Raw genomic sequence first — 20,428 nt, forward strand, 5'->3', positions numbered from 1 at the left:
GATCAAACATACATAGATAGATTGCTTTTCGCTTGTCCATCTGTAGTAGCTCGAGATTCCTCTGTTTTCTCTTGTGTATGTGTATGTTCTTTCCTGTGTCTTTCTTCTTCTTTCAGCTGGATAGCTCAGTGGAAGCAGCAGGGATGTACGACCTATCGGCGGTTTTCTGTCTCGAAGTATGGGTTCCATCAAGCCCATCAGCTCGCCATTCAGTTCAAACAAGAGAACTATAAACCTCTTGGGTCTGCAAGCCATTCGTCTTCTCATCATTCGAGATCACACTCCACGACTCTCTGTTCTTCTTCTTCTATTCCTGAAGGGAGAGGAGGAGGAAGTGGAGGAGGATTGATGAATGCGCCCTCTCAGTCTGCAGTCGGTTCATCATATGGGGGAGAAAGAAGCTCAATACCACCCAGCCCCGCAGCAGGAGGAGAAGCCACACCGCTGTCTTCTTCACCTCATACAGAGAGTAGTAGGTATGTAGGTACTCACACAACTCGGAGTTCGAAGACGATGGGCTCCTCGTCTTCGAAGCCTTCTTTCTCTCGTGTATCTGAGACGTCTCTACCTCATCAAACCCATACAGGAGGAGGAGAAGGCGTGGGGAGTGGAGAAGAAGGGAAAGGAGAAAGAGAGGGAGAAGAGAATGAGATGTGGGGGGGATGCTCTTCTTCTTCTTCATTTCCAGGTGTCATGACAGCCAGCGAGACAAGAGGAGGAGGAAGAAGACTTAGTAGCAGAAATCATCTTGCCATTCATCATGAGAGAAGTGAGAATGGATCTAATGGGGTGAAGACGATCAAGAAGACTCGAAGATATGGAGAGAGAAGAATAGGAAAGAATCCTAGTGTTAAAAGCTCAATGAAGATAATAGAAGGAGGAGGAGGAGGAGGAAATAAAAGAGGAAGAGGGCGAGACTCTTCTTCTCAACAGCCTGAGAGTGTATGCAGGATAGAAGAGGGAGAGGACAGGAAGAAGAACCCCGTTGGGAGAGAAGCGGATCAGCCAGATCAACCGTCGTTGTATGGGGCCCATGGGGACGTAGAGATAGAAGGGGCTTCTCTTGGTTTTCTTTCATCGGAGAACCCGAAAGATGAAGAGGATAGAAGAGATTGTAATGCAGAAACAAGAAAGAATGGCATCTCTGAGGAGGAGGAAGAAGAGAAGAACAACATGAGAGCTCTCCTTTCATCTTGTTCTTCTTCTTTTGCCGGCGAGAATCGACCGGATTTCGCCGGTGGCCTTCTCTCTCAAAGGACAGGAAGAGAAGGAGAAGAACAGAATCTTCTTTCATCGAATCTTCTCTTAGGATTCCCCTCCTCTTCTTTCAATCAAGTAGGGGTAGATGCCTCATCATCTCCCTCCTTCTCTGATCTTCATAATCTCTTGTCGAGTACTACCACCACTACGTCGCCGTTGTTCTCTCCCCCCCAAGCAGAAGTCGCCGTAGCGGCTCTTCTTCCTTTTCTCTCGTCACTCCCTCAGACAACCGCATCTTCGCTTCTCGCCACCTTATCATCTCATCTGCATCACTTGACCGCCCCCCCCGCCGCCGTCACCCCACCTGCTGATCTTCAGGCTCTTCTCGCTCAGTTCGGAATACGGCAAGAGGAGGGAGAAGGAGACGGAGAGAACAAAGAAGACGAAGGAGAAAGACAAGGGGCAAACGAAAAGGGGGGGCGTGCAGGAGGAGAAAAAGGTTCTTCATGTCTCGAATTGGAAAAGGATCATCTGTTGTCTTCATTGGATCATCACGGACACGAGGGCCTTCATCCTCCTTCTGCTAGTATCTTCTGTCGTGACTTTACTGACGAGACAACAGAATCGCTTTCTTCTTCCTCCTCTTTATCTCTCAATCCTCGTGACTATGTAACCGGGGATCAAGACTCCTCGTCTGTCTCGAATACAGTGACTCCGATCGCCCTATCAACGACTTCCGTGGTACTTACTCCTCCGCCTACGGCTACCACGATGGCAAGTGGGGGTCTAGCTGAAGGGCAGCTTGGAGAATCGAGTGTTACGGGCAGTCATATCGATGCTCTTGAACGTTGTATGAGAGGGAGCGTAGGAGGGGGAGCAGAAAGAAGGGGAGGGGCAATTGAAGAAGAGACAAAAAAGAGTGATGGGGAGGGTGAGAAGAAGCAAAAGACAATAGGAATAGAGGAAGAAGAGAATAGAAATGAGGAGGGGAGTGGTAGTGGTAGATCATCTTCATTGTTATATGTACTAGGTGTAGGCAATACAACGGAGGGATGCAGCAGCACAGAGGTGTCAAGCGGTGCCAATTCTCCCGTGACACTTATAGCAACAACAGGCGAAGGAGGAGGAGGAGAAACAGAAGCCAAAAGAGCAAGTGAAGAGAGCTTACCTCCTGTATCTTCAAGTCATCACCATGAAGAAGAAGAAGAAGGTGAGGACAGGAAGGGAGGGGGTGAAGAAGAAGAAGAGAGTCGTTGTCATGGTGTTGCATGCAATAGTAGTAGTATGATGATGGTTGTCAGTCCAACCCATGAAGAGAAAGAACAAGAACGGAAGAGACAGAACAACGAGAAGAAGAGACGTTTCTCTGCGATCTCATCCAACTGTCAGAAGGCATCTTTCTTTCTTAGAGGTCTAGAAGGGGGAGGAGAACAACAACAGCAATCTTACGAAGAAGAGGGGCATAAGAAAGAAGATCCTTCATTCTCGTCATCTTCCTCTTCATTAGCAGGATCTAAAAGACCCAGGACCACATCAGAAGACCCAGAAAAAGAAGAAGGCGACGAACCAAAGTCGGCTTCTTCTACTCCTCTTGTGATTCCTCCTAACAGTACGCCGTCTCTGGCGTCTCCATCCTTTCTATCTACCCCAACCAAGAGGGCGGGGTCTACGGCGAAAATAGAGGGAGTGGGGGCTGAGGAGGGCGAGGGAGATTTCAGTTCTCTTCATTCTCTTTGCCATGAGAATAAGGCAGCACTGCTGGTAAGAAAAAGAAGAAGAAAGAGGTTTGGCCTCATTCAATACGAGCAACCCGCCTTGCTTCTGGCGGGAGGGAGGTTCTCTCGTCAGGACATAGATGGCTCGCAGAGAGAGAATCAAGGTTATAGGTCGATAGGAGATAAATAGATAGATCTAGGTAGATAGAAATAGAGAAGTAATAGGTCAAATTTTGATAGAGAAATAGATCCAAGATCGCTTTCGGTGGTGTTGTACGTCATGAGAAGGACTGGAGTAGACGGGGTGGCCCAAATAGTGTAGAAAGATCTCCTTTGTTCATCCCTAGATCGCGGACGCATTCCTCCCCTTCTTATATTGTATCTACATCTATCCATCTGTCTATCTTTAGTCTCTCTGTCCATCTCTCATCCATCTTCCATCTGTCCATCAATCTGTGTCTGTCTAAACATGGATCGATCTAAATGTATACACATACATATATATATATATATGTTGTAGGGCTTGTGTGAGGAGGATTACTAGCAGTACTAGTAGTAGTAGCACTGACTTGATGTGTTTGACGTTGTTGAATTGCCTCTGGGAATGTCTTGGACTTCACTTTTTTTCTTCTTCTCTTTGGCAGTTCTTGTTCGTCACGAGTAGTCGTAGTCATCATAGCATCTTCTTCTCCTTTCATTCGCCGTTCAACAGGAGATCTCTTGTCTCTTATAGCTCCTATCGTAGAGGCATGTTTTGTTGTTCTCCCCCTGTTGGCGACACAGCAAGTTAGTATCAGAGGACGGATAGAGAGAGAGGAGGGAGGAGTCGACTAAGGGATCGTACAGGACAAGCTCTTTGGATAAGAATCACTCGCGATTAACTATCTAGTCAAGATGAAGAGGTTAAGGAGATGTGAGAAGAAACGCGTGAAACAAAATGAATGATGGGCTGGCGTCTTGTTTCTGCTTCTTCTTCTGGTGTATGTACAGCAGGAAGTGAGGTCCAGGCTTTCTTAGAGGGCTGTCGGTTATTTTCTTTCTCTCCAACGATGGAAGGTGATCGTTGTCAAGAAGAAAACATCGTACAGAAGCCCACAAGAAGAGTGCTCGATCGTCTGAAGTGGAAAAAGCAGAAAGAGATGACAAAAGACGGCAACGACATGAATGAAGAAAAGGATCAGAATCTCGATGGTTCTCGTCTTCCTTCTTCAATCTCCTTTGGAAGGGACAGGTGAAGAAGATGAAGTAGCTGAAGAAGAGAGAAAGACACATGAAGCAGTTCGAACGCTCTACATTGCTTGATTAGATTGGCAAAGCAATCTATCGAATGAAGGAATATCGCACTGTTATAGAGAGGTCCAAGATAGATCGATAAATAGATAGTTAGCGTGTAAGTACAACGACAGCAACTCTGTCATTTATCGTGAATGGTGCTTCCCAGATCTCTGTGTGTTTCTATTGTCTTTAATATCTTTTGACGGCAAATATCGTCTCCTTTCCTTCTTTTTTCTTTCTTTCGTATGTTTCTTGATGTGCGTGTCGTTTCTTTTGATGCCTGTTGAGGGAGCGAGTGTGTTGTATTCTTATCATTCTTCTGCTTTTTCTTCCACAAGCTCTTTGATCAAAGGCAGATGTCATCCACCTGTCTGTCTATCGATCTCTCACGAAAAGAAGAGAGGGCTTATCTACGAAAAAGAAAGAGAGAGTGAGGTATCTAGGGCGATATCTCATGAAGAGATAACTCCTCGGTACTTGGGGGGGAGAGGTGTGTCTTGTCATTTCTCTTTCTTTCCTTTCATTGTCACCCTGTGAGTTTTCTGCGTAAATGTTGTGAGGAGCTAGCACTCTGTCATCCGAATGGTCTGAGAAGTGAATGAATGAGGTGATAGGTCGTGGTAGGGTAGGTTACAGAAAGAAGAAGAGGCTGGGGGTGGCGCTGTATTATTATTGATGGAGATCTTGTATGTTTATCTATCGAAACAGTCCTTCAGTGGGAGTAGGAGAAAAGGGGGGGAGGAGGAATGGTGGCTCCTTTTCTTTCATTCTTTCTTGGCTGTTTTACGACTTACGTGATCCATCCTTTCTTTGTTTCTTTCGTTCCTCTCACCTGTGAAGAAAAGCAGGACTGACTTAGTCTAGGATGTGTGGCACGTGGGATGATACGATGGTGCTCCTGCTCCTTGCTATTTGAACAGCGACTTCAGCATAAGAAGACTCGAATCGAAGAGTGATGCGATTCTCTCGATATAGAAGGAGAGAAAAGTGACCGATCTGCCTTCCTTCTTCTCGTATCTCTCCAGTTTCTTCTTTCATCTGATTCCTCGCTCTCACTCTTTCACTCTCACTCTCTTTCTATGTACGTAGAGGAGGGTGTATCTCATTGGGCGGTGGAAGTGTGTTCTATCGACTTCTCTCTTTCTCGTGGTCATCTTCATGGACCCGTATGAGAGAGGGTGATCCTGTCAGACAAGAGAGAAGAGAGAGAGGGACTCCTAGACACGAAACTTCGTTTATTCTTTCCCTCACACACTCGGTTGCTTCGGTTGTCATAGACAACAGCAGCAGCAGCAGCAGCTAGTTTGGAGGTGTAGGCAGAGATAGCTAGCTGTGTAAACGTGATAGAGAGAAAGCGAATGAAGGCGTGTGAATAGAAGAATAAGAAGAGGAGAAGAAAAAGAAATTTTGCATTCCTTTCATGGCGGCCGCCACTTTTTCTTGAAAGGAGACATATGAAACAAAGAAAGACGAGTTGTTTTTCCTATATTTTATCGATCTCTGCTGATCCTGACCTCCTGATATCACCCCTGTCAATGCACTATAACTACGGTGTACATACACCTGGAAGCGCGGGGTATGTCTGTGACGTCTCCTAGCTAGGAAACTCCGCCATGAGTTTTTTACGTCTTAGTAGCAGGCGTTTGCACCTGGCGAGATATCCATCCTTTTCGATGAGCTACCACTACTACTGCTACGTCGTGTATGGGTAGTATCTATAAAGGTACGGTACCTATAGATGGATATGGATGGATGTGGCGAGATGTCTCATGAAAGTTGTATTGTAACAGGTATGAAGATCAGTAGCAAGAGGAGTAGGAGGTTATGGAAGGATAGATACATGTAGGCAGGAGTAATAGGCATAGCAATCATACCAGGAAGAGCGACGCAAGACGTGAGTAGATAATTATCTGAATACAGGTCTAACAGATATAGAAAGATAGATGAAAGATCGATAGATCAATAGATCACAGATAGAAAGATCGATGGATGGATAGATAGATAGCTCAATACATCAAGCACTTCCTACTCACATGTGCTGATATGTAAGTACTTATGTACTGTAGGCCTGGACAGCATGGATGAAGTTTTTTCATGTGAAGCTTCAAGTGAACTATCCCCCCCTCTGTAGGTTTCCAGACAGATGAGTAACGACAAGGAGGGAAAAGACACAAACAAGACTCTCTTCAGTCGTCTCTAAGGTGCTACTGCTTACTTCACGAACTACGAAGAAATCGAATGGTCGTCACAACAGCTCGAATGTCTTGTTTCTTCTCTTTCACATAAGGAAGATACAGAAAAATAGAGTAAGGTTCTTTCTTATAAGAAAAGAACGAGGAGACCGACAAATATGTTGAGAGTGCTCCTACATCATACAATACCATCCGCTGATCGAAAGAGGAAAGAAAGTCTTTCACTTAGTACACGTAGCGATCGGCCTATGACTGCCGAGAAAGAGAAGAAAATCACGAGAGAAAACTCTCACCTTCAAGACGAAGTATCCCCGCTCATAAAGAAAGAAAGATCAATATAATAAGGACAGTAATGATACTGCAAGAAGAAGAAGGAGAATCTTTATGTGCCATATATAAAGAGAGATCCATGGACATACATCATCGGTTAGTTGCTGGTGCAAAGAAACACCGAAGTTTCTTTCTCTCTCTCTACCGCCCACATATCCAGAGAGTCTTCTTCTTCTCTTCTTCCTTTCTCTCTCGGAAAGTTGTCTTCCACCAGCTGACCTTCTCCCGCTTTGAACTGTCGAAAGAAAAGAAGACGTCTGTTCTTTAAATGTGTATGCCTCTATGAGTCTGTAGGTAATGTATCTTTTTCACTCATTCCTTTGAACCCTCTTTCTCTTCTTTATCTTTTTCTTTCGCAACCCCAAAGCCGGGAGGGAAGCAACTATCGGTCTGAACCGAATAAAAGCCGAGGATGATCTTATCTTAGGTGAATGAAAGAAGATCTGTTGAAGAGCTTCAAGTCTAGTCAAAAGTTGACAACCATCCACCACCCGTCCACTCCCTCATGATTTTTAGTGTTTTCGTCTTTCTGTCAATCAAATCACATTTCCCTGTGATTGAATTGTTAGGATTTTGTATCAACTTGCAACTGACAAAAAGATGTCCGTGACAAAGTGGACGTCTACTAGACAGCCGGAATAATGCAGTGAGGGACATAGTCAATCCTTGTACGGTTCGTCTACCTACTTGACTCCTCACTTTAAGCTGAATTGGATGGGGAGTTTAAAGGGACTGACTTGGTGGTATCGATGTGTGTTTCATACCCTGTCTTCTTTAGATCTTCTTTCTCCACCGACCCCCTCCCTTCATCTTCTGATTTGTTCTATGAAGCTCGCCACTTATCAAGAAGAAAAGAAACGGCTGTTTCTCTTTCAGACCGACAAAGTCGTATCCATCTATCTACCTAGGAAGAAAAGACTCGCTCTCTTCTCTTTCCCTTTTCAGAGTGCTTCTTCTTATGATTCTGATGCTGTCTCTCTGTCTCCCTCTCTTGGTCTTAGAGTGATCTACAGTGATAGGCCATTCTATGTATGTCATTCGAGATAGCAGTGGAGATCTAACTAACTACTGCGAGGCCGTCATATCTTCTACTGTTACGGGTAGGATGGAAAAACGCTTTCAAAGTCACAAGAGAAAACCTAGAGATGAAGTAGATAAGACATACGCAGATCTACAGTAGATGTCTACGTAGAATAGAGATATCCATCGATCTATCTATATCTATCTACTCATCATCTATCTCTTGCACGTCTTCTTGTTCTGCTGGAAAAGGAAGTCGAGTGACAAAGAGAAGTGAACGGAGTAAGGAGGGAGGATGGCTCTCGGACATCTCTTGATACATACAACCTCACAAACATATAAAAAGAGAGAAAGAGAGAGAAACGAACGTGGATACACCTAGGTGCTGTTCTACTCGTATATACATACATATCCATCTATACAGGTGTATATGCACCTATGAGAGGACTGCATGAAAGGGAGAGAGAAACAGAGAGAGAGAAGAAGAGAAAGCATGAAGAATTCGCCCGATGAGATGAGAAATAGGTTCGTCAATGTCATTCTTTTCTTCTTTTTCATTGTCATTCTAAGCAAACCAGGAGATGTGATCGATGGGAAGAAGTTCTTCTTTTCTTCCTCTTGATCTGTCAGAACTCAAATCGATTCAGTCACGTACCCATACATACACAGACCTATCGAAGTGCCTTTGAAGACACGGAGACCACAGCCACCATACAAATAAAAACCTATAGATGTACATCGAGATAAATCGATATGAATGACGACGAATACGCCCTCCCACATATAGAGGTACATGAGAGACACTGCTAGGCTCAACGCCCCTCATATGGAACATACTAAATGACGTGACGTCAAAGACATGCATATGCATGTTCATACGTAAAGATTCTTACATGCGTGGACATGTTCTCTATACCCTACATAGGTACAGACGTTCCATAAGACCAGGCACACATATATACACATCGACACATACCGAACGGCTGACTCTGGGAAGAAAGAACAGTCATGACTTCAAAGCTTTCTAGCATGGCTTTCTTCTTTCTCTCCCTTTCCCCCCCTTCCCCGTCTTTCTCTCAATGACATTCAGACAGTCTTCCTCTCTCCTTCCTTCTTCTTGTTTCTTTCTTACTTCTGCCTTTATCTCTTTCTCATCTCTTCTCTGGGTCCCCTTTCTCTTCCTAGCTGTCTCTCTCTATCTACCTCATTTCTCTTCCCTTCCGCCCCGCTCCCTCCCTTCCTTCCTTCCCTTTGCGAGAAAGGAAACATTCTTATTCTTATCATCCTTGTCCTTCTTCGTCCTTGTGTTTTCGAAACAAGCTTCTCCTTCACCTTCTTCCTTCATCCTGATCTTTCTTTCTCTTGTCTCAAACGAAGAAAAGTACCACAAGGAGAGGAGTAGTCCATTCAAACGAAAGAAGAAAAGCTGGAGGAAGATGTACGTAAAAAGCCAGATACATGTTTGTCTGTATATACGTGTCTACCTCTATCTATAGCTATATAGTAATCTTCTAACCTCTCATCGCTCTATTTGTCTATCTCTCTCCTGATCTGTTTTGTTCTGTATCTCTTTCTTGATCTCTCGGGTGTTACTTGCCTATAAAGTAATGTTTGCCGAAGTGATTGTAGAGCTCACTCGGTGTAGGTCGTACGACAGCCCATTCATACCAGACTCGATGGTCGTCTCCTTCTCTCGCAAGGTAGATTTCAAGTTGTTCATTCTGGCGTACATACACCGGAACACGGAAAGGTAGAAAGAGAGGAAACCAGCTGAACATGCCTTCAGAGAAGGACCTCGGGTCAATGGAGATGTAAATATCACGATATAAACAGCAGTGGAAGTAGCCTGCTAGGCCGTGAACGAGTGTATCTGTCTTCATAGTCCATGATAGCTGCGTTCGTCTATGGCGATAGAGTGTTAATGCACTTTGGGTAAGAGGACACTTCAATGGTCGATTCTTCTTCTGTTTCTCTTTCTTGTCTCTTCTTCGAAGAATCTTCTTCTTCTTTCTTACACCACTCTTGTATCCTTCTTCTTCTTCTCCGTTCTTCTTCTTGTTGTTGTTCATGGCCTTCTCATCATTGCTATTGCTGTTGTTATCTCCTCTTCTGCTTCTTCTTTCTCCTTTCATCTCTGTCTCTCTTTCTTCGTCTTCATCTTCTTCATCTGTCTCATCATCTTCACCCTCTCCAGAGGACGACGAGGTAGGTAAGAGAATGGGATCAGGGTGTTTGAAGTAGAAGCATTCCTTGGGTCCTTCAACCCCCGGCTTATATACGGCGAAGAAATCGACAACATAAGGGGACTCGAAGTGTTTTGCACTTCCATAACTATCGATCGCCGTCCATAAGCGAGATGTGCTTACAGGCTCCAGAGTAGAGACATAGGACGTGGGGATGGAGATTCCTACATGAGGCTTTAAGAGCTGCTGCTGGGCACCATGCAGACATTCTACGGAGAGCTCATTATCGCCAAAGCTCCCTAAGAGTTCAGATACAAGGATATCCGCTCTCTCTTCAACGAGATGCCGGACCTCCCGCATATCTGATTCGAGGACTCGCACACGTCTCCATCCTTCACAGGGGTCATAGAGCACTTTCGATCGTAGAGTAATCACAGCGTTCGAGTTCTTCTCAACGGCATAGACATGAGCGCAGCACAAGGGAATCTCCGCTTCTCTTAACGCATCTAACGTCGCTTGAACTAACGGACCTCGACCTGCCCCTACCACCATGATCACGATAGGTGCCTTTTTAGGATTCTTCTTCTCCCTCTTCTTGTTCTTCTTATCATCAGCATCATCATGGTGGAGTTGATCTTCGCTAGACTTCTCCTCTACAGCTTCGGGGGGTGGGAGAGAATGAATGGGACAATCATCTCCATTCAAACACCACGTATACTCGCCTCTTCTCTGCTTCTTCTCTTCTTCTTCTATGCCTCCTCGTTGGTGTACTAAGAGATTCTCAGCATCTTCCTTCGCATGTTGTTGTTCTTCTTCTTCACTAAGGGCCCCGTCATCACTCTCTCCTTCTTCTTTGCTATTCCCAAAGTATTCATCCAGAAGATATTTCGAAGAGGAAGAAGAAAAGAAAGAAGAGTCTCCGCTCCTAGTCTTATTGCCCTTGGGACCTCCTCTTTCTCCTTTCTCTTTACTCTGGTTTGACTTACCCCCTTGATCTTTCTGACTCTTACACACCTTCTTCTCTTTCTTCTTGTTCTTCTTCTCTTCTTCTTCTTCTTCATCTTCATTGTTCCTCTTATCCGTTGAACCTACGCTAGGAGATGGTAGGGCATCTTCGACCATCTTCTTCTTCTCCTGGTGTTTCTTAAGAGATGTTTCTCCCGACGCTTCAACATGTCCTTTCTCTTCTTTCCTTGTCTTAGCTCGTCCAATAGAAGAAGAAGCTGAGGTGGCATACCGTGAAGGTGGGTGATCATCTTCATCTTCTTCTTTTCTTCTCCATATCTCTGTAAGTCTTCTTAGAATGGCTTGTCGATATCTCACATACTTCACAGGATCTTTCTCAAAGACTTCGTAGTTCATCGTACTTAGGTTATCAGCTAGAGGTTGCATGGGGGATTGAAGCACATCTCGATACGGCGCGGAAAAGAGGGTGGCCGCTGATAACGTAGGAAGACGTAGTAGCTCGCTGACAATATATGAGAGGTATGCTTGGTATCTATCTTTCAAAGAAGAAGAAGAAGGCGAAGAGAGGGAAGGACATGTCTTCGTCTTGGGAGAGATGGATGTGTGTGTATGCCGATGAGGATGATTGCCTCCAGAAGAAGAGAGAGAAGGAAATGCATGAAGATCAGAGATATCCACGGGACGGCGAGTGTCTCTCTCTCCTGTCCGTGTGGTCTTTTCCCTTCCTCCTCCTGCTGCATTCTTCTTTTGACCTAGCACCGCACCCTCCTTGTCTTCACTGGATAGAGCAACATAGCCACTGTCGCACTTCTCCTTCTGAGAGAAATGCCACCCTCTCTCTTCATCTTCCTCTTCATCCTGAATCAGGATAAGCTTCACTCGATGCTCCGCACACCTCGCTAAGAAACGAAAGTGGCGAGGGCTCAGAGCTCTCCCCCATGATGCTGATGACGAGGAAGAAGAGGAAGAAGAAGCATTCTTTGAGGAGTTCGTAGAGGGTGAAGAAAGAGGAGGGGCGTGTTGAGTTGAGTCATGGAAGCCTTTCTTCTTCTTTTTCTTCAGACTTGAGTGGCGTTGATCAGATGGATGATGCTGCTGCTGCTGTGGTCCTTCTCCCCCGTCTCTTGGTCCTCGTCTTTCATTTCTCCCTTCAGAAGAGGAAGAAGAAGTAAAGCATGAAGGAGAGATGAGAAGAGCGCGTAAAGGCTCCGCGAACCACCGATCTAATTCTTCATCTTCACTAGGAAGATCAGGTGTCAACTGTAAACAGATGCCGAGATTCTGATGGTAACCTACAAAGGACCTTATAGCATTCCACTGATGCCATGGACTACAAGAGGAAGAAGAAGAAGAGGAAGAGAGATGACCTTGAGGTATTTCACAGTGACACCTGCAGGTATTAGGCTGACGATGACGATGAGGGGATGTGGAGAGATCTTTCTCCTCACTTTTCATACAGGAAGAACAAGAAATTCCATGCTGACCAGAGACCTTTGGATTCTCAGCATCTTGGACGACGCCATCATCGTCTTTTGTTCGAAGAGAAGAAGAGGAAGAAGAGGAGGAGGTTGTTTTATGGAGATGATTCGAGAGATGAAAAGAAGAAGAAGAGTAGACAAGAGGCAAACGCACCCATATAGAAGGAGGTTGTAACTGATTAAGAGCTAAACGTATCTGACGAGAATATTCAACTGGAGATACACCAGGACATGGTTCAGGTGTAATGACAGCATAAGCTCCTATATGCGTGGCCCACTGAATTTCCCTTTGCCACGCACTTACATGGTAGCTCCAGTGATTTAATTCATGATCGCGAGGAATAAGAAAACCCCTCTCTCTCAGTTCTTTTCCGTCTTCTTCATCTTCTATGACACCCCCATTTCTCTTCTTCCTTTTCTCGTCTTTCTTCGCCTCTTCCTCTTGATCTTCTTCTTCCTCATGATCTGACCCACGCCCTTCACTCTCCCCTGTAGAGAAAGAAAGAAGCACATTCTCATGGTCTTCTTCTTCGTCTTCGCTTTCTCGGCCTTGCGTTCGTGAAGCCTCTCCTCTCTGGACATGCGAAGAAGAAGACCCAATAGCCTCGTCACTATGTTTACCATCTGAAGCGGCCCTAGTCTTTCCTTCAGTAGAAGCGGGGGAGAACGTCTTCTTCTTCTTGTTCTTCTTCTTCTTTTTCTTCTCTTGAGAACGACGATGAACGAGTCGAGGATCGAAAGGATTGATGCCGCAGTCAGGAGAAATCCACTTCGATAGCTCACAGACAATCGATGACGCCCAGGTATTGGAATCTAATACAAGATCTGATCCTGTGCTTGGCTCGAACTGATAAGCAGGAGGTCTACAGGATAAACCTCCATCGATCTTTGAGAAAGAAAGTTCACGAGTCTGGTCAATGGAAGAAAGAGCCGACGAAGGAGAATGAGAAAGCCGGCAATGTGCTGCTTCTTTTATCTGTTCATCGTTGGGAGGAGATTGTTTACCTGAGAGACTCTTTGTGTTTGTCTCTCCCCTTCTTCTTATTCCTCTTGCTGGCGAGTCTGCTTGAAGAGAAAGAAATCGCTTCTTGTCGTGCGGATTCGCCGCATACACAGGAAGATGATCGAGTGGAATCTGAGTGAAAGATAAAGAAGATAAAGAAGAAACAGGTGATCTTTCTTCTTCATCTTCTGATAAAGAAGATCCACACGATGACGACGATGAAGAAGAAGAAGGTGAAGGGACCTTCTCTCCATCTTTGCATGTCGTTCGAGCCTCATCCTCTTGTTTCAGACCTGAGTGTACACCCTTCCCATTGGGAGAAAGAGAAGAAGAAAGAAGCGTCTCTTCAGTTGTTGAATTCTGCTCTAGATTCTCACTAGGAACTCCATCAGATGGGAGGGAGTGGCAATTAGGATTGGAGGGAGGTTTAGACGAGGAGGAAGAAGAAGAAGACGAAAGATGACATGAGTCTTGTGTAGGAGAGAGAGAATGATGATCTTGATCAAAAGAAGGCTTTCCTATAGTTTTACTGATACACTTCTTCTTTGAAAGAAATTGAGAGAGTTTGATGAAAGGAGAAGATGAAGCTGAAGCAGTTGGAATGACGACAAAATCACATTGTAATTGATTCCTTACAGCTTGGAGATGTGCATGCAAAGAATCAGGTGTACGTACAGCTGAATGAGACAACCCGATTCCAAAGAATACAGGCCCTGTCAGACACGAATTAGACGGCGGCTGAAGTGGCATTTTCGTTCAAAGAAAGAGAGTAAAGAAGGATATCGGAAGAATGGGAAGAGATGAGTATTCTCTACCCGGAGGAAACAGCATGGGAGACTGAACGCCCTAAGAGATAAATAGAGGTGAAAAAGTGAAAAAGAAACGAAATGTAGGGCTTCTTTTCTCTTAATAGAAAAGCTGGTGGAATAAGAAGAATACATGAAGAAGAAAGATGACATAAAGGAGACCTTCATCTGAAGAAGTAAGAAGCCCCTCTCTATCAGGAGAGGACTAATTACCAGAAACAACTAACGAGGAGGACGACGTATATAAACGTATAGTGTATGTACACCCCACCGAAAGTGAGGTGGATGTACACTCCAGGAGGAATCTATGTCACCTGTAAAGATGACAAGCGAAAAGAGAAAGAGGAGAAGAGAGGGGAAAGCAAGGCTATGAAATCAGAGAGGAAGTAGGAAGAGCATATATATATATAGAGTGATGTGTTGAATGAGAGAGAAAGAAAGAGTGAGAAAGAAAGGCAAGAAAAGTCTGGGCTCTTCAGCTGCGAGATGTTTCTGCCTGTTGAACCAGTGAGCCGTCGTTCTAGGAGTTTCGTGGCTCCAGTATTCCTGGGAGACACCACGAAGTGTGAAGTGATACAGGGAGAGATAGAGAGAGAAAAGGGAGAAAGAGAAGAGGGAGACAGAGCAGCTGATGTGCTAAGAGAGTAAAAGAGCTGGAAGAAGGTAGCGATCTCGCCGTTGTTCTGGAGAAAAGAAGCGAGAAACTGTGTAGCTGAGAAGCCAGGGAAGATAGACACGAGAAAAGACAGTTGAGGGAGAAGAAGAGAAGATTCGATTCCTTCCCTAGAAAAAGAAAAAGGAAGATCAAAAAAGTGAAAACGAGAAGAATGAAAGATAAAAGAGAAGAATCGACTCTTGGAGTTGACTTGCATATGCTGTCACGGATGATTCCTCCTTAAGACAGAGGTCAAAGGAAAGAGAAAGGCGAAAAAGAAGAGGAAGAAAAGAAGTCCGCGGTTTTTCTCTCTAGTCTGTTTGCTGTACGATCTTTTCTTTTCCTTCTTCTCTTCATCTTTCTTCTTCTTTTTCTTCCGGCGACCTTACCCTTTCGTTCCTCTCTCTGTCTCTTTTCCTCTCTTCACTTCTACCAACTAAGATACTCCCCTAAACTCTTCAGAAGGAAAGGAAGAAAGAAAAGAAAGAAAGAAAAGAAGAAAGAAACAAGGTCTCTTTTTCCTGAGTTCATGAGGCGAAGAGAGGAAGCGCGATCCATCACCTTGTCTCTCTTTCAGATTCCTTCTTCGCCGTCTATCCCTCGATCTGAGAAGAAAGAAACACAAGCTTTATCGCCTTCAGGAAAGAATTGCCAGACACAGAGTTTTCTCTTCTTTCTCTTTAGAAATCTAACGAAAAGAAATCTATCTTTCTTCCCAAGAAGAAGCTCTCAAAGAAAAACTCGCTCGTTGTCCCTCTCCGGGCTCCCCCCACGACACCAGCCAGCATCCGCCGTGGGAGGAGAGAAAGAGAGCTATTCTGCATTGCATGCCGCGAGAGACAGAAAGAGAAAAGAAGTAAAGACAGACAGACAGGCAGGCAGGACGAGTGCATGCGTTCCCAGGAGAAAAAGATTGCTTGATAGGTAGATAGATACACGAGAATCCCAGAAGACATGCACACTTTCTTGAGAGGAAATTCCTTCCAAGAAGAGTGGAGAAACAAGTTTTTTCAACAGATTAGTGTCTAGGAGACACCTCCTCGTGTTTCCTCAGGTGTAGTGACACCTGGATTTTTTCCTTGCTTTCGTTTTCTTTTTTTCTCCCCAACTTCTTTTTCCAAACAGCACAAGACAGCAGCACAAGAAGTCTCCGAGGGAGAGATGTATCTCTGTTGTGTATCTGTTCCTCTTCCTTTTCTTTTAGCTTTTTATCTACTTTTTCTCCTGTCGCCTTCGCTCTTTAGGAGGCTGGAGCGGATGAAGGGAGAAGAGGTGGTCTTCTAGGTTGAGAAGATTTCCTTATCTTGTTTCTTTCTCTTGTCTGAGGTGTTTCTTTTGACCTCGCACATCCACCTGGTCTCTTAAACAACGGGAAGAAGAAGAAGAAGAAGGAGCGAAATGCCTTACCTTGTAGAACGAGGAGAAACTGTACAGATTGCTTTTTTGCTCTTTCTCCTCGATGTCTGTGCTTTCTCTTCTTCTTTAAGCTTCTTTTTGCCAAGTCTGCTTTCTCTCCATTCGGCATTTGAAGAGATGAGGGGGCAGTCCAGACACGGTCATTTCTAAAATATAAGTAGACTTACGGCGAGAAGAGAAGTGAGTCTGTTTCGATGTTTCTTTTCTTCTCTCCCTACATCTGTTTCTATCCTTTGCTTACCACCCACCTGTCATCCCTGTACAGTCGACTGATTCGTGAGGGAGTCTCTCTAAGGCCATACAACCTCCCACCACATCTCAATCTAACTCACGTCTTTCCTCTTCTTCTTCTCTCTCTTTCTTTTTCTTGATCTCCTTCTTCTCTTCTTTGCTCGCCCTCTCTCTCTTCAGCTTTCTCCTTGGAGAAAGAAAGAAAGAAAGACTATGGTGACAGGTAGGAGTTGAATAGCGTAGGAGAGCCTGATGAGAGTGTTCCGTAGAGATAATAGACATCTAGGCTTTGTATTTGATTCTTTCCTTTACAGTAGCATGAGATAGAGAAACCCAACCTACTTTGGACAGCTTCGTTTCTTTCTCTCCTTGTTTACCCCTCTCTCAAATTCCTGTTCCTCTTCTTCTTCTTCGCATCTCTTTTCTGTCTTCTTGAGTCTGCGAGGAGAAAAAGAAAAAGAGAGAGAAAGAAAGACTTCTCCTCATAAAGCAGCAAAAGATTTTTTGCCAAAGAAGAGAGAAGAAGAAGAGATCTCCTTTTCCTCTTCTTCTTTCTCTTCTTCTCTAGGGTTTATAGGCGATCATCTTATCAAAATGCCCCGTGGGCAATCCTTGCCAACGTCAGAAGCTTTTCTTCTTGTGTTTCTTTCTCCTAAGAAGAAGAGCCCCGGCCGTCTCACCTCAATCTTTCAGCTCCCGACCATTCACTGATTCGTTAAAGAAGGCAAGAGAAGAAGAAGAAGAAGAGGAAAAGAGAGATGAAGAAGAGAGGGCAGTACAAGAAGAAGGAAGAGGAGAAGGAGGTGGTGGGGAGTTAGAGGTTCTCTTTAATTTCCTTTTCACTATGAGAGAAGAAAAAGATTCACACGGCCGCTCGCAAAGGTCTCGACAAGATCTCGCGTGTTCTTCTTGCTCGTTTTCTTCTTCTTCTTCTTTCTCTTCTTCTTTGAAACGTGTCTCTCCAAATGTTTCTCCACGGGCTTCTCTTACATCCTCGTCCTCTTCTGCTGCTTCTTCATCTCTCTCGAGAGATGATATGAATTTTCTTGCCACACGGAGAAAAGAAGAAGAGAGAAAAGGACCAGAAGGAGGAGGAGAGAGATTTGTCGCCAGTTCCTCCATAAATCCTTGTGCTGCCAACAGTCAGTCTCAGAGCCTATCTCAGCATCGAGATTTCCCCCTCCATTCTTCTTCTCTTTCTTCTTCTTCTTCCTCTCTTTCTTCTTCTTCTTCTATGGACGGAGAGAACAAGGGGTCGTCGTCTGTACTCCTTTCTCCTGAGAAACATGCGTTGATTCTTTCTCAGAGAAGAAATTCTTTCATGAGATCTTGTGAAGAGGAAAGCAGCAAGAGGATGGGAGAAAAGATAAAAGAGAGCCGCCTCTCGGAAAGAAAGAAAGAAGAGGAGTCTGAAGACTTTGACGAGAATGACAAGGAGAATCGAAGTCCTTTGTATCATACAGATACGGTCGAGGAGAAGATGAAGAAAGAGAAAGAAACAGTAGGAGGAGGAGGAAAAGAAGAAGGATTTGAAGTTGTGGTGAAGAGGGCTCATGAAGTCAAGAAAGGTCACGTGGGAGCGGGAGAAGAGAAGGCTTGTCTAGCAGAGAGTTGTAGAGGAAGAAGAGTAGAAAAGACGATCTTCAAGGAAGATAGAAATGAAGAGAGGAGAAAGACAATAGATAACATCTACCAAGGTGAAGAAGAAGAAGAGGATAAGAAGAATAAAGAAGAAGAAGATATTCCTTTCGCGAATCAAGAGAATGATGAGAACCTTTCCTTGTCTAAAACGTCTCAATCGAGTCGGGTGTCTCCGCTCTTCCCTTCTTCTTCTTCTTCGTGTTGTTCTACACAGTCTCCCCCTTCACGTCATACATTTTCACAGTTATCTCTCCCGTCTCTTCAATCTTCTACACAATCTTCTCCTTTCTCTCCTCAACCGCCATCTTCTTCCTCTTCTTCTCCGTGCTGTTGTTCCTCCTCTTCTTCTTTCTCTATTGGAACAACGACGACAATATCTTCTTCTTCTTCTCTTGTCTCTCTTTCTTCTTCCTCTTCTGCCTCCTCGTCTTCTCTCTCTTCTGCTGGTGAAACGATAGATTCGCGTTCTTCCTCTTCTTCTCCCTCGTCTCTCTTTTTGTCTCCGACGGCTCTCCTTGATCGTATCGCCTCAGCCACTGAAAGAGGGAAGCTCCTTCTCTTCAAGACAAGTCGAAAGAAGAAAGAAAGAGAGAAAGAGAAAGAAAACGAACCGGAAGACCAGCAGATTCACAAGAAGAAAGAAATCGACGGCGTATTAGTCATTTCGGACATGCAGAAAGAGCCGCAGGATTTGAGAAAGAAGGAAGAAGAAGAAAGGTCAGTTCATCTTCACGACATGAGGAGAGACAAAACAATGGAGAACCTTTCTATAGAGTCTTTTTCTTCTCTTTATTCGCCTCATGTTCTTTCTTCTTCTCCCCCTCCATCGGAGACTTCTCTTTCTTCTGTTTCTTATGCTGTTGCACCACTCCCTTCTTCTTCTTCATGTGGAGACACCTCTGATACATCCCACATCCCAGATATTGAAGATATCGTTGATCTTCTCGAGGAACCAGGAAACCTGTCTTCTTCTTCTTCTTTTCTTCCTCCTTCTTATCCTTCTCATTCAAGACCCTCTGAGTCTTCAAGCTCTTCTGCCCCCTCTCTTTCTTCTTCTTCTTCTCTTCTCTCTTCTTCTCATAGTGTCTATCCTCCCTCTCGAGAAAGAGAGAAAGAAAGAGAAGATAGACACCCGGAGATGCTGATCCATTCAACAGAAGAAGGAGATCCTCGAGATGAGGAGTGGTTTTTCCCTCTCCAAGCTAAGCCTCTCCCATCTGTCACAGATTTCTCCTCGCAGTTATGGTGTGAGAATCAGCTTCGCTTTACTCTCCAAACAGGATTCAAGAGAGAAACCCTTGCTATGAAGAAAGGTAAGAAGAGAGAGAAGATGCAGAAAGAAGGAGAAGAAGAAGAGGAGGGGGAAGTCACATGCAAGAATGCTATATCATGATGAGACAAATTTTAATTGGAGGAGGAAAGAAAGAAAGAAAGAAGAAGAGATAAGAATAGAGAGGGAGAGAGAGGGTGAGAAGGGAAAAGGAATGAATGTGACAAAGGCAGTATGGAGGTGTATGTTGTAGAGGGAGGGAGTAGGCGGAAGAAAAGAGAAAGACGAGGACACACCTCCTCTCTTTCTTCTTTTCTCTCTCGCAGTTCTATCTTCTTACTTACTTTACTACGTTACGCAGAGTTCGACTGGAAAGAGATACAGCAGGAGTCATGTATTTGTATGTGATAGATGGATTAAAGATAGATCGATAGATAGATTTCGGTAGGTGCGAGGTTGAAGAAGAAGAAGAAGTTATTCTTGTTTTGTGTGTTTTCTTTTCTTTTGTTGATTTTCCTCCCCTTGATCACTTCCATAGACATAAGAAAGAGGAAAGAGAAGAGGAAGTTACGGCTGCGACTGAGTCTTCTTCTCTCCGTCTTTTTCATGTTCTGCAGGGACTGTGAGACACCTCGCTCTCGAGCTTCACTATAACGTCATTGAGGAGGTTCTCGTTGAAACAGAAGAAGAGGTAAAATAAAGAAAGACCAAAGATACGTTTTCCTCTCACACTTCCTTCTTCTTATCGGTCTCCTCTCCTCTGTTCTTCCCCCTTTTCTTTCTTGTTCTCCCCCCCCTCGTTTTCCTTCCCTTCCCCGCGTTGAACAGGCATGAGTAGGCGTCAGAATTCAGTCGACGGTTGACGGTGAGGAGGAGGCTGTTTAAGGGATGAGTCTCTCCATCTTCTCGTCTTTGTCTTGTTCTACAGATGTCCCTATGAGATTCTAGAAAGCATGGCCTGTTGTTTAGGCTTGCATGGATAGAGGAAGGTGGATACATACGTTTAGATTTAAAGATAGATAGATCAAAGATAGATAGATCAAAGAT

The 20,428-nt window shown here is 44.5% G+C and overlaps 3 protein-coding genes across 3 annotated transcripts in view; 2 read left to right on the forward strand and 1 right to left on the reverse strand.

Annotated features, from left to right (window-relative positions):
- The window catches only part of CSUI_004154 (ap2 domain transcription factor ap2x-11), a 14,069-nt gene extending 9,050 nt beyond the window's left edge, over window positions 1-5,019 (forward strand). Inside the window, exons 3-5 of the mRNA XM_068064348.1 lie at window positions 117-2,961; window positions 3,560-3,701; window positions 3,906-5,019. Coding sequence (XP_067923674.1) covers window positions 117-2,961; window positions 3,560-3,701; window positions 3,906-4,150 — 3,232 coding nt within the window. The 3' untranslated portion in view covers window positions 4,151-5,019. The remainder of the gene's footprint in view (window positions 1-116; window positions 2,962-3,559; window positions 3,702-3,905) is intronic.
- Window positions 5,020-8,356: 3,337 nt separating this feature from the next.
- On the reverse strand, window positions 8,357-15,642 carry CSUI_004155 (histone arginine methyltransferase prmt5). The gene has a single exon (XM_068064349.1). It carries the CDS (start codon window positions 14,110-14,112, stop codon window positions 9,322-9,324), a length of 4,791 nt encoding a protein of 1,596 aa, XP_067923675.1. The 5' UTR covers window positions 14,113-15,642; the 3' UTR covers window positions 8,357-9,321.
- Window positions 15,643-15,657: 15 nt separating this feature from the next.
- Window positions 15,658-20,243, forward strand: CSUI_004156 (defects in morphology 1 precursor). The gene is made up of 2 exons (XM_068064350.1): window positions 15,658-19,424; window positions 19,999-20,243. Exons 1-2 carry the CDS (start codon window positions 17,315-17,317, stop codon window positions 20,079-20,081), a joined length of 2,193 nt encoding a protein of 730 aa, XP_067923676.1. The 5' UTR covers window positions 15,658-17,314; the 3' UTR covers window positions 20,082-20,243.
- The last annotated feature ends 185 nt before the right edge of the window (window positions 20,244-20,428 follow it).

The sequence above is a fragment of the Cystoisospora suis genome (genome assembly GCF_002600585.1).
Source record: "Cystoisospora suis strain Wien I chromosome Unknown contig_1901, whole genome shotgun sequence".
NCBI classification, from domain to species: Eukaryota; Apicomplexa; class Conoidasida; order Eucoccidiorida; family Sarcocystidae; genus Cystoisospora; species Cystoisospora suis.